General features: G+C 43.7%; 1 protein-coding gene across 1 annotated transcript in view; it reads left to right on the top strand.

Annotated features, from left to right (window-relative positions):
• The window catches only part of LOC146776326 (adenosine receptor A3-like), a 93,466-nt gene that overhangs the window by 64,537 nt on the left and 15,796 nt on the right, over positions 1-13,133 (top strand). The window contains exon 2 of the mRNA XM_085640071.1: positions 10,296-10,922. Within this exon, the coding sequence (XP_085496197.1) occupies positions 10,637-10,922 (286 nt within the window). The 5' untranslated portion in view covers positions 10,296-10,636. The remainder of the gene's footprint in view (positions 1-10,295; positions 10,923-13,133) is intronic.

The following is a 13,133-nucleotide window of genomic DNA, read 5'->3' as shown; positions in this document are numbered from 1 at the left end:
CTTTTCAGGAGCCCTGCTCTATCGTCCACCGGGTCATAGTACCATCTTTCTTGACTCTTTAGGAGAAACCCTAAGTCACTTTTTGCTTAGATATGCCATTTTCACCCTCCTAGGAGCCGTTAATCTCCACTTAGAATGCAGAAATGAGCCGGGAGTGGACAACTTTCTTGAAATAACAGAATCGCTTGGGCTGCACCAATTGGTAGATGTCCAGACGCACCAGGCAGGCCATACATTGGATAGTGTCTGCTCCAATTTCACCTTTTTATCTGTAGATACCCCTATTCCACAGATATGGTCAGACCATGACCGTATCCCCTTCACCATTAAGAGTCCACTCGTGAACTGTCTTGCCAAGCAAAGCGCCCCCTTACAACCAAAGCACAAGAGGGCACGACCAGACATCAATCCTAAGCTGGCCACCGCTGCCCAGGCTAGTGTCCCATTCCTAACCGGCATAACCTCAGAAGACTCACAACTCTTCCACACCTGGATGACCGCAATAAGTAATGTACAAATCCCACTAGAGCGACCAAATAAGAATGCAAAAATGAAAACCCATAAAGCCCCCTGGTTTATGCCCACCCTAGCTGAGCTCCATCTCCATTGTAAAGAACAAGAGCGCAAGTGGAGAAGAGTCTATGATGCAGTAGGGCAAAAAGCATTTAAAATAAGCAGGAAGCACTACCACACTCATATTAAATTAGCGAAAAAAGAGTACTACTCCAACAAAATACTTGAGGCCAACCAAGACCAAAAAATCATCTTCTCAGTTATAAAGTCTTTCACCAACCCAAAAGCAGTGCAGAAAGAAATCCCGCCCTCTCAGAGTTTATGTGATCAAATCTCGATCTTCTTTGAGGAAAAAATCCTGAATATACAAAAGGACTTTGTAGTGGACCCTGTACAAAACCAGGATGGGGACCTAGAACCCGACCGAGCCAGTACTGGTCACTCACTCTAAACCTTTGAACCAGCTTCACTGGAGCAGACACGGGCTGCAACTGCCGCCTGTAAATCAGGTTCCTCTCTGGATGCCTGCCCCCCTATGATTCTCTACCAAATCACAGACATTGTCAACCCATTAATTAATCAGATAGTCAATTCCTCATTAATCTCAGGCATAGTTCCAGACGATTGGAAGCTAGCTATAGTAAAACCACAAAAAAAAAAATTTGACTCATTCAATCTTTCCAACCTTCGCCCTATATCGCTTCTCCCGATGATGGGCAAAATCACGGAAAAACTAGTCCTCGGCAATCTGGCTTCTGTCCCAAGCACTCCACAGAATCGGCCCTCCTGGAAATATCGGACACTTTAAAAACTATAGCAGACAAAGGCAGGAAGGCTGTTGTGATCTTGTTCAATATGTCTGCCGCGTTTGACACCATCTCACACTGTATTCTTCTGACAAGGCTCAAATCCAACGGCATCGCTAATACCGTATTGGCATGGATTGAGTCCTTTCTCTCCAATCGCAGGTAAGTTGTGTCCCTTGGAACGTTCCTTTCTGCTGAACGGGGCTCATCTCTCAGTTCACTGTTATTCAACATATATATGACCCCAACATATATATGACCCCACTCATTTCCCTGATAGCTTCATTTGAGATAGATGTAACGTCCTACGCACACAATACACAATTGATTCTATCCCTGGACAACGACTCCACCAACACTGAACTCAATTTTAAACGATGCCTAACAGAGGTCATACAGTGGATGAGGGACAACCACTTCAGGTGTAACACAGAGAAAGCCGAGATCCTACTGATAGGAAAAGACAATCCCTTCCAGCAGAGCGCCCGGTGGCCGGAGGGTGCGACTCCACCTCCCACCACTGTTAAGGTAGCCAAAAACCTAGGAGTGCAATTCGACACCGCTCTCTCCTTCCAGCCACACCATTGACAGTGGCGGGGACCTGCTTCAACCGCATCAAGTCTTCAAAAACTTTTTTTGACTTTATCCTCCTCACTGCAAGGAAAACAGTTGCGGTAGCACTGCTCCTCCTGCGCCTGGACTACTGCAACAGCCTCCTGCGGGAGCCAATAAACAAACGCTTAAAAGACTATAAGTGGTACAACACCCTGCGGCCCGCTTAGTCCTGAAGTTACCACGTAGGTCCTCTGCATCCGCATCTCTAAAAATCCTGCACTGGCTCCCACTGCATAAGAGAATCCTATTTAAGATTCTCTTAATCACTTTCAGAACATCACTAAACCACGGCCCAACATACCTCTCAGCCAGGTTCACCCCTTATAAAGCGACCAGGACCCTTAGGTCCTCATCAGCAAACTTCCACAAGCCCCCCTGCTTTAGGTATAAAACGAAGGGAGGAAAAACAGTAGCAGCAATGGGAACAAAAGCCTGCAACCTTTTGCCAACTCACCCGAGAATTTTAAAAACAGAGACACAGTTTAGGAAGGCACTGAAAACTTGGATCTCCTGACGATTTCTGCCTATCCCTCATATATGCCCCCCCCTGTCTTCTTCTCACCTTCCTCAACCTAGCACCAGGATGCTCCTTTCGTAGTGACAGCCCGCGCTCTATAAATACAACAATCAAATCAAATCAAACTGACCAGAAAAAAGTCACACACATCATACAGCACACTCACCATGCAGGGCAGGAAAGGCCCAGGTTATGGGAACTGCAGGGTTTTTCCAAGGCAGAGCTGATATGTCTTCACCTTCAACTGTGCAAGTAAAACCTCCTGTGCTTTCATTTGCCCACCACATATCCATGCTTCTCTGTTTGTGAGTGACAATGGGTAAGCTACGGCGTCAGTGGTAATTTTAAATATAACTGGTCATTTATAGTGGTTTCTGGTTTTCAGGTCTCAGCCATAAAGTCCCAAACCCCTTTCACTAAATTATTTCAATTGTGTAGTAATAAACATAATTAAATAACGGAAAGTAAATCTTTGTAAAGTATGCTAAAGAGGACATGTGTTTACATACCACGAGTGATCATGATTACTATAATGGGAGCAACAGTTTAAAAACCGTAAACATTGACTCACAGACCACTGTCATTTGAGATCATTATTTTAATCTCCTATGTCTACAAACGCAGAGCACCATACTCAAGTAAATTCTGGTTGAATAGTGGCATTTTTTGGGGGGATGAGGGGGGGGGGGTGAGCCTCAGCCTCTCTGCGGCTCAGATATTCACAACCCAGCCCCACATTGCATCAGCAAACTTTGTGTACAATAGACTTTGTGAACCCAACGCAAACACAGTAGTTTGCCGACCCTCTAACAGAGGGTGACTCTGAAAACGTTAGCCATTACTTCAGCTAATCAGATAGGGAATGGCTCGCAAATTTCATATCACCTTAACCCATCAGATTTCCTTGGTGTTTGCAAATAGTGTTTTCAAACATGTTCGCAAACTCTAAAGGTAAAGGTATGTTGTTTTTGCTGAGTCAACACCATACGCCTGATTCACAAAGGTAACCTACACTTTTGAATAATTTACACTTTTGAGTACGTTTACTACTTTTGACTATTCACAAAATCCGAGTGTAGGTTAACACTGAAAAACACAGTAGGAAGCCCAGCATCACACATAGCCAACCACTGGTACTGCGACAGCCTTCCACTGAAAATAATGGAATTAGGGAATTAAAATAAAACCATACAGGGAATAATATAAAATGAAATTACCATTTTTAAATAGTAAAAACATAAATAAATACAATTTAATATTAAGAAATATAAAAATAGTACATGTTTAATATAGGAAACTGGAATTTTGTTGCAGTTGTGTCCCCATGTTTTGCCCCCTTTAGAACTACTAGAGACTGCTTTTCGACTCTGACTGTGCACTGAAGTCGGTTAACCAGACGCCCGTGCTCTTTCCCCTAAAATAAGTAAAGTCTAATTGTAACCCAGTTGGCATGGACTTTAGCTCTCCTGTAAACCCCTAGTAAATGGTATTGCTGGTACCTAGGGCATGGGTACTAAAGAGGGTCCCTAAGGGCTGTCTTATGCCACCTTACAGGGACCCACACAAAAATTGCATGCTGGCTGCCATTGCAGACTGCATGCCATAGTGCAAACCATGAGTGAAAACATGACATGGCACCTTTGCTGTGTGCCATGTCAAAGTCACTGCATGTAATATATGTAAGTCACCCCTACAGCAGGCCTTGTAGCCCTAAGGCAGGGTGCATTATGTTACATGTGAATGTGAGGACACATCTTCAGGAGCAGATATGTCCCTATGCTGTCAAGTTCAATTGCTAGATAGTACAAGTGAACAGGGAAGCCATCTTAAGTATATGCACTGGGTCCTGGCCAATGCGAGTTCCCCAGCTAGATGATGGCTTCACTGAAACCTATGGTCTTTGGCATCAAACACCATGTCTTAATAAATCTGTACTGCTGTCAATACTAGAGTTATTATGACATGCACCCAGAGGGCACCTTAGAGGTTCCCCCTGAAACCTTACTAGTCTTCTAGTTTGCTGGCTGTCTGCATCCTTCCAGCCTGCAACAAAAGACGCATTTCTGATTCCCTGCAGGTGAGAGCCCATGCTCTCAGGAGGTCAGGAACAATGCCTGCTTTAGCAGAAGGTGTTATCACCTCCTCCAGCAGGATGGTTAGTTAATCTGCACACCAAGGCCAGGGACTTCACAGCCCTTGTCACCTTTGATATGCGACTCCGGCTTCTCCCAGACCTAAGAGATGTCACCATCTTCCCGGGGCCCATTTGGCACCAGGACAGGCGGTAAAATAGCAATGCAAAGAGGCATGGTGCACTACCCTGCCAGTCACACCCATAAGGTGGGCTGCCTGATGTGCTCCACAAAACAAGGGCTCCACCATCTTGGTTATGGTGGAATTAGGAACTCTGAGACAGAGATATGCCCACTCCCCATAGAAAGTGGTCATACTGGGAGGGGTAGTGACCCCAACGGTAAGTAGCCCAATGACTACTACCTTTCACTCCCATTAACACCCATAAATTGAGTATTTAGGTGGCTCCATGACGCCAGGAACTCAGAGACACCTGAAAAGACAAGAAGAAAAAACAAGAATAGCAAAAGAAGCGAGAACTGCAGACTACTGGTGGACTTTGGCGCCAAAGCCTGCCTGCTTACCTGTTCCTGTCCCGACAATCGTGACAATATGACTCATCCTGCAGATGTGCATCATCCAAAAGCCTCTGAGGGCCTCCAGCACTTGGCCAAGCTGTCAGCATCTTCTTTGAAAAGTTGAGGAGCCACTTCCCTGCAACCTGCAGGCACCGACCGCAATATTCAGTTCACTGTTCTGCTGACCACCGGGTCCACTGATGCAGCAGAAGCCCAGGAGGAGGTCACCATGCTTCAGGAGGTCAGATCCCTCTCCCCACCAAGTGAGAAGACGCCAGGACCAACCAGAGCTACCATGCACCAAAACCAGGGGTGCCGATCCCTTGCAGCAACCAAAGCTTGTTTGAGTCCAAACCGGACTACAACACCACAAAGACCGAGCAGCTGCAGAGGGATGTCAGCACTACAGAGGCCAGCACTGAGAGCGGCCCAGCTGTACTGTTTTGTCCCCCTTTGCAGATCTGACCAAAAACTAACGGTGCCTTTGATGCACGGGCCCCATTCGACCAATATCCTCTGCACCCGAGCTCCCCGGCCTGGATCCACGACAACCAATGGTGCTCCCTTGCTCCCAGGACCCCCATGAACCGAGTCTCCCATTGGGAGCTCTCAGACTTGTCCCTAAGTTCCCCTCTGCAGCCTGTTTCTAGGTGGCCCCCCTCTTTTCCTACGATCTACTGCACAAGGCTCCCAACATGTCTAGCACCTCTGCACCCAGACACTCAAGGGCAGGTAAACTCGAACTGCTGGTGGTACTTTGGACCTTGGCCCCCTAGCACCTTAAGTGCTAAAGGAGACTACTGAGATTTGTTTGCAAATACCTGTATGCAGTATATGTTCCTTTCTCCATAGGAAAGCATTACCGCGTAAAAACGCAATGTAGTAACATTTTTGCTTACCTACAAAAATTGAAAAAATGAAAAGTACTTACCCAATTCTGTTGTTCTTGGTGTTAAAATAAATATAAAAATATCTGTTATTTTTATTAATTGGTCTTGAGTTTCTACTTGAGTAGGTGTCTCATTTATTGACTCTGTGTGTTCAACAAATGTATGAACACTACCCTCTGATAAGCCTTAACTACTCACCCACACTACCACAAAAGAGAGTATTTGGGATTATTAATTTAAGCAATGTAAGCCAGTAAGGGTCATCTGGACTTTCTACATAGTGCACCTCATTTTGGTACACTACATAAAAATCCAGCTTCCTACATTTATTATTTAGAAAATATTTTAATAGACTATTTTGAATTTAAAAATTAATGTAACAATAATTGTTTATGAAATAGAACTACATTCATTTTCATTAATTCTATACATCAGTTTTAATAATTATTAATTCATAATAAAACATACTTTTTCCTTAGTTGGAATACATTTTTTTAATTTAGACTCAGGAAAAAATAATTTTAATTTAATGTAATACATATTTCTAATAATTAAAACATTTATTAAAAAAATTGGTTAATAGTGTTGTAGCATTTTCTGTTTTGCTCTACGTTTATAATAAATAAAAAAAAATGTTTACAATAATATTTAATATAATATAGTCAATGTTTATTTTTAAGTTAAATAAACTTTATTATTTTTCCCTATAGTTTATCATGCTAAGGTAAAGTATAGGGAATATTTGAGAAATAGAAAAAAAACGAATTTAACATAATTTCCTATGGGGTTTTATTGTAAGCTCCTAGCTAAATTTTCGATAGGATGGTGTTGTAGTACCAGTGGTTGGCCATGTGTAGTGCTGGACCTACTACTACTTTGGCAGTGATAACTTACACTCCTAAATTTGGCTCTCTCCCTAGACATGTAAGTTACAGTTTTTGAGCAACTTTACACTTGGATTTTGTGAATAGTCAAAAATTAGTAAACTTACTCCAAAGTGTAAATTACTCAAAAGTGTAGACTACATTTGTGAATCAGTCCCTTTATATTTTTCTGTCTCAAAAATCACTGAAACGATTTGGGAGTATTGTCATTGAAACTTTGTTGTTATGTATAGTTGGGTATAAATGTGTCACACATACACATTACATATTTAGATGTTTTTATTGCACAAAAAGCAGTTGTTTTAAATGTGTTTTTTACAGAGACACATTGCTATATCATGGTAATGATATCATTCCTATGAAATATACAATTCATCTAATGGGAAATGAAGAGAACAAGGTTTCATTGTAGAGCCTAAAGATGCGGTGCAGCAGTAGTGGGAGTACCCACCCTAGTGATGTTTTTTGCTTCTGGGGAATCATGCTACGTCGTGACTAGGTGCTGTTTCAGACTTAAGGCGCTCTTCAATCCTCAAACAGTTTTCCATATCAATGGTTCATTGCTGCTGACCATGTACACATTTTACTTTATCTGTTCTTTTAACCAGTTCTTTTCAGCACAGCAGGCACTGACAACCTCCATCTTGGTAGAATTTAAAAGAGCACCACGGTAGGAGTAACAGGTTCTCCCTTTCACCTTTCTTGATTGGGTATCAATAAATTGACAGTTTCCGGGACAGAATCGCCTTGTGAAATTTGGAATCCTGTCTCATAGGCCATTTTCTACAGAGGCGTACAAATTTCTAGGGCAAAAGGTTCTATTTTAGGTTCAATGTAGTGAGAGGCGGAAACGTCTGGAAATAAGTTTGTTTATGTCTCCTTTGCGAATAGGGGGGAGTACCAAACTCTGGGATTCATCAGGAATTTCAGAGCCAACTGGTACGAAATGTCAGCAAATTCCCTTCCTAGTCTTGCCAGATTATGATATTGTCTTCTGCATATCTCTTCGAAGTGTGTGTATCTTCATATACTGTGTAAAGCAGTGGAAGGGGCTGGCCCTTGGGTAAAGCTGCGACACTTCAAAGGTACCCAGGAATACATTTATTTACAGAGTATTCTTCTTTTTCTACTGAGTCTGAAAGTCGGTAGTGTGATTTACATACAACAGAGTAAATCTCTAAGAGTACATTCCTGCTGGGTTTCTCGAACAGAAAGAATTCCAGTAACAGATGCAAATGAAGTGATTGTACAATGCATATTTAGTTGAAATAAAGAAGGAACGGCTGTGTTTTCTGAAGGCGAGGGGGGCTGATTGTATCCTGAGTGAAGGCAGGAGGGAGTTCCATAAATTGGTTGCAGCACAAGTGAAGGATTGTTTTAGTGAAAGTTGTTCCTAGCTCCAGTGTTTCTAGTTGAACATTGTATTTGCTCTGTTGTGTGTGCAGTCCTCTGGAGAAGGTGAACAGTGTTCCAGATTAGGTGAGGTTCAGAGCCTTGTGCGTTAGACACAAATATTACATTTCATTCTGGCTTGGGTCCGGAGCCAGTGGCATTTTTACTACACTGGAGAGATGTTTTTGAATTTCTCTTTGTAGAGATAGGTTGGGCTTTGGAATGGACGCATTTGGGACAAACATGTCATTCTGACTAGTACCCTTGATTTGTTCTTAATTACTTTCCTTAAAAAAAATTGTTCTTTGTTAGAGCCAGTTTGACAGCCCTATTGTAAAGGACGTTGGTAAGCCGGGAGCAACTAGCAGGTTTTCATTGTCCTTTCTGGCACCGCAAAGAATTCCAGTGACTGTATAATGCATAGTGTCCCGGAAGGGTGGACCAGGCCTGTGCCCCAACTTTGTGTTTCCGTGGGTACTATGGTATTCCAGAAGGGGCCACAGCATTATGTGCAACCTGTTCTGTAATACTGATTGAGCTGGTGCACATGTAGTACCAGTACTATCTTGAGATGATGTTCCCTCAATGAGGGAATCACTTTGCCTCTGCATCAGTGCAGAGGCAAACAGGCCCTTAGGAGATGCACTGATCGTGTGCCACAAAGACATGGTGCACTGTCAGTGCGCCCCCTGAGGGCAGCCTTCTGGAAGGGGGAAAAGTGGGACCTCATAGACCCCATGGCATCCCACTGCAGGTGGGTGCAGTCACTCACTGCACCTCCTGCAGGGGGATCGCTATCCCCTCTTCAAAGTACAGGCTGGCTGCCACCTGCACAGTGAAACACACAGCGACTCGGAAGCAGCCACTCTGTATATCACTGAATGTGCTGCCCAGGGGACTGTGCGTGTTTTGAGTCTGCCCTTGGGGCAGTACATTAATGATAACAAAGGTATAAGGCACACTATTCCAACCTGCCTCAGGTGCACTTTTTTTTAAATGTAGGGCATGGAGCAAACGTGGACAGTGCACCCTATGTATAACATGGGCTCTGGTTTGTTCCGGGTTAGGGAAAAGTTGCTCAATGTCAAGGGCCCTTAATAACTTTCTTCTTTTTTCAAAATCAATGTTCTCTGCTATGCTGTTGATTTCTGTGATACGCTAATCATCTGTGGACATAAGTTCAAAGAAAGGCTTCAAGAAACATAGATAGAAAGGATTTCAGGAGTGCAGTTGAGAGCTGAGACTTTGAGCCAATCCTCAGGATATAGGGTATTTTTCTATAGTTTAGGTAATACATAAATGCCAGGATCAAGTGATATGGCTTTGTCAGCAAATGGTTCTCCATTCCTCCTCTGTGGCTTGTGCGACCAGAGGGGAGATTAAATCTGCTCTGTCTTTTGAAGGGTTATGCCACAGGACTTCATAATGGACACCTCTGCTCATTAAATATTTGATTTTCACATTTATCAGTGCCTAACAACTATTATTCCATCTTTGCTGAGATGTTGTGTACATCATGCTAGCCATATGACTCCAACATTTCCACTGCAGACCAGATCAGTGATGACATGTGCATGCTGATATGGTACCAATGTGGAGGCACTTGCTTTGTGAGAGCCTTTTCCTACACATAACCAGCTATGTTGCCAATATCGACCATCAGGGGCCATCAGGGATCCCAGAGACGCTTGCCCCGACCTCAAGAACGGTTTGGTGAAGCATTCACACTGGAGATTCAGGCACTCCTGTCTAAAATCCGACTATTTAAAGTGTCACAGTTTCTATGTACTTACATGAACTAATATACTAGAAGACAAACTATATGGAACTCAATTAAATTCATCTGCATCCACCGCATCTAAAAAAAAAACGGTCTGTTATCAATCTGTTCTGCTGCTGAGTCATTTTTTATCACTTTAAAAAAAGTCTTATTTTTCTAATCTAGAGAATTGTGGTTTATATGGTGCCAGTGTGCTTTTCCATGCTTTTTTCGTTCTTAATGTGTATTTTACTTTTGACTGTTACAGGGTTGGATCAAGCTATCAAAGCTGGAAATCAGACTGACAAGTGTCACTTCCTTCGATGAGCTTTCAACCCCGTCATAGAACCCATCGGTCTACTGTAACTCCTGCACTATATTGCCCAGGGCACCATAGTACGTAAAGGAAGTCGATCAAATGTGTAGAGGGTGGAAACGTCAAGCGGGATAAGAGACGCGTAAGAGCATTGTGGGCAGCGGCACCCATCCCTCCAGCGACAAAACATTTGAGGGTCGTTTGGGCACCTTGAGACAATCCACACTAAAGCATGTGTGGCCAGTGAGATCACTAGCCCAAAGCAAAGACGCTGTGCCCAATAATAATTTGTAATGTCTTTCTGTGTCCACAATCTAACTCAGGAGGCCTATCATGCAACCGCAGAGAGGTCTCTTAATACGACGGCGGCTTCCAGGAGTTTTCATGATGAGACCTTCAACCCAGACGATAGCAATTTTGCCTCAGTTTGTACCTTCTGCTGCTGCAGTCTACTCTGTTGGACCACTGTGGTGCTGCTAATGGTCTCCCTGACTTTTGCTATCATCGTTGGAAATGCCATTACGCTCATCATCTTTCTACGAACACGCCAGTTCCGTACACCGCAGGTGTACCTGAAAGGTAAGAGTCTTGACGGCATCACTAGAGAGGATCTTGGGGTTATTCACTGGGCTACTCAAAAACAAGCTCAACTCTTTGTTTACAGAAAGATGATCAGAACCATGTTTGGAATGAAGCGAAGAAGTCGCAAGAGAAGGCTCAGTATTAGCAGCTGATTTGCATGCAGGACATGGCCAGACAGTGTCATTAATAATTGCAAACACACTACTACATTGAAGCTAAAGGGTAACATAGGGGGTTATGAAGAATAGCCAAGACCCCGGTGATGGAACCTTGTTAATAACGCCATACATCTGCCCCATTTCTTTTAGTAAGCAATAATGATAGATACAAAGTTCCAGATGTGGACAGGGGAGGGGGTGGATAGCCACAAAGCACCGCTCCTGCTTTTCTTACAGGGGGCCGATATTGCAGCACTGCTGCAAAACCGGCCCCTTGTAAGAAAAGCGCCCCGCGGCCACAAAACCAGCCCCCAACCCTTCAACCCACTGGGGAAACGCCCGGTGCCCGCTACGGCCAGTCCGCCCCTGAAGTCAGTATATTAGTATAATTTTTATTTTGAGCTTTATATAACGCTAGCTAGACCCAAAGGTATCAGAGAGCTTTACATGTTATGGGATAATGTTTACAAGAGGTACACGAGGGGATTCATAAGAGTCATAGTTGAACAATATAGCATTAAGTGGTTATAAAGTCACACAAGTATAACACAAGGACACGTTGAGGAAAGGCATCGGGGACAGAATAGGAGACTGAAAGCGTCATGTTTCCATCTTAAAGGAACTCGACAAAGAGGGAAACATAGAATAGCTTGTGTACGGGTTGTAGTAGTTGTTGAGAAGTGGAAATGTTAAGGTCCCGTGGACATAGCCTGTTAAAAAACAGCAAGAATACAGCAGACATTGTAGCATGCAGCAAGCACATTTTGGCATGAACTGTGTTAGCACTCCCCTACAAACACTTTTAAAAACAAAAATGTTTTAAAACATTTTGTCAGCCTTAAAACACCTTCTTCCATGCCCAGTCTCCCATTCTGACTCATAAGTGTCTTATTTGTCTATTAAACAAAAAACAAGAGGTTTTTGTACACTATTATCTATCTTCATATGAACACAGGGTATAGAACAGGGATGCAGAGAACAGATAGACATACACACTGATGGCTACCAATAAAGAGCAAATAAATGTATGTCTATCTACATGTGGATTAAGGAGAGGGGATGTACAAGGACCTACCTATGGACAGATGATGGAGGCATAAGGGACTTTGGATGGAGAGAGAGACAAGGCATGCCTGAGAATAGATGTATGGCCACATTATGGAATGTGCAAAGATCGACACAAAGATGGAGAGGCAAAGGATGTTTTAAGGATCTTCAGATGATGGATATTACTCATATTATGGCTGGTGTAGGAGAGTAGGATCTGCTTCACATGGGTACCCCCATTTTTTGCTGGTGTTTCACTGTTTTTCGACCTTAGTCCGGCTGTGGCCCTGCTAATCAGGACCCCTGCCTAGCTGCTTCCTCTCTAAAATGGTTTCCATGTACATTAGGTACATTTCTAATTGGATTCTGGAGTGCCTTATAAGCCCCTAGTATATGGTATACTATGTACCTAGGGCATAGGTACCTCAGAAGCCTACCAGGGGTGAAGCCTGTAGTATGCCACCCCTGGGAAGCACTCCAAAATGACACCACAGGTCTGCTACTGCAGCCTGGGTAAGGTGGTGCTTGCATACCGTACAGTGGTATAGGCTACCTATATCACTACCATTGCACACACATATAAAATCTATAAGACACTCCTATGGCAGGCCTTAACAATCCTGAAGGCAGAGTGCTTGGTTTTTATGTGAGAGGGTGCTCCTGCATGAGCAGAGCCCCTCTGCAGCGTTCGGAGTACCTCCTCTGATGCTGTTTGTGGTGCAGCCTGACCCTATACTCTTAAGTGCATTATAACCTCGCGGTAAATGCTAACTTTGCGATGGCTGCACGGAAACATGTCATGTTTGGTGTCAAACGCTTTGGAATACTTCCCCCGCCAGTGCTAGCGGCGGGGGTAGCATTCCACCCTTCTACAGGGAGAGACATGTTCACACTGGTCTAACCCGGTAGGACTTTCTACAGCCCTGGCATCACAAAATGGATGCCTCTGCCAAAGACAAGGGTCTGGCCTCCTGCTGCTGACCGAAACTCCGGCAGGGGAGGC

Source organism: Triturus cristatus, chromosome 12, assembly GCF_964204655.1.
Source record: "Triturus cristatus chromosome 12, aTriCri1.1, whole genome shotgun sequence".
Lineage (NCBI taxonomy): Eukaryota > Metazoa > Chordata > Amphibia > Caudata > Salamandridae > Triturus > Triturus cristatus.
This window is presented reverse-complemented; position numbering and strand designations above follow the sequence as displayed.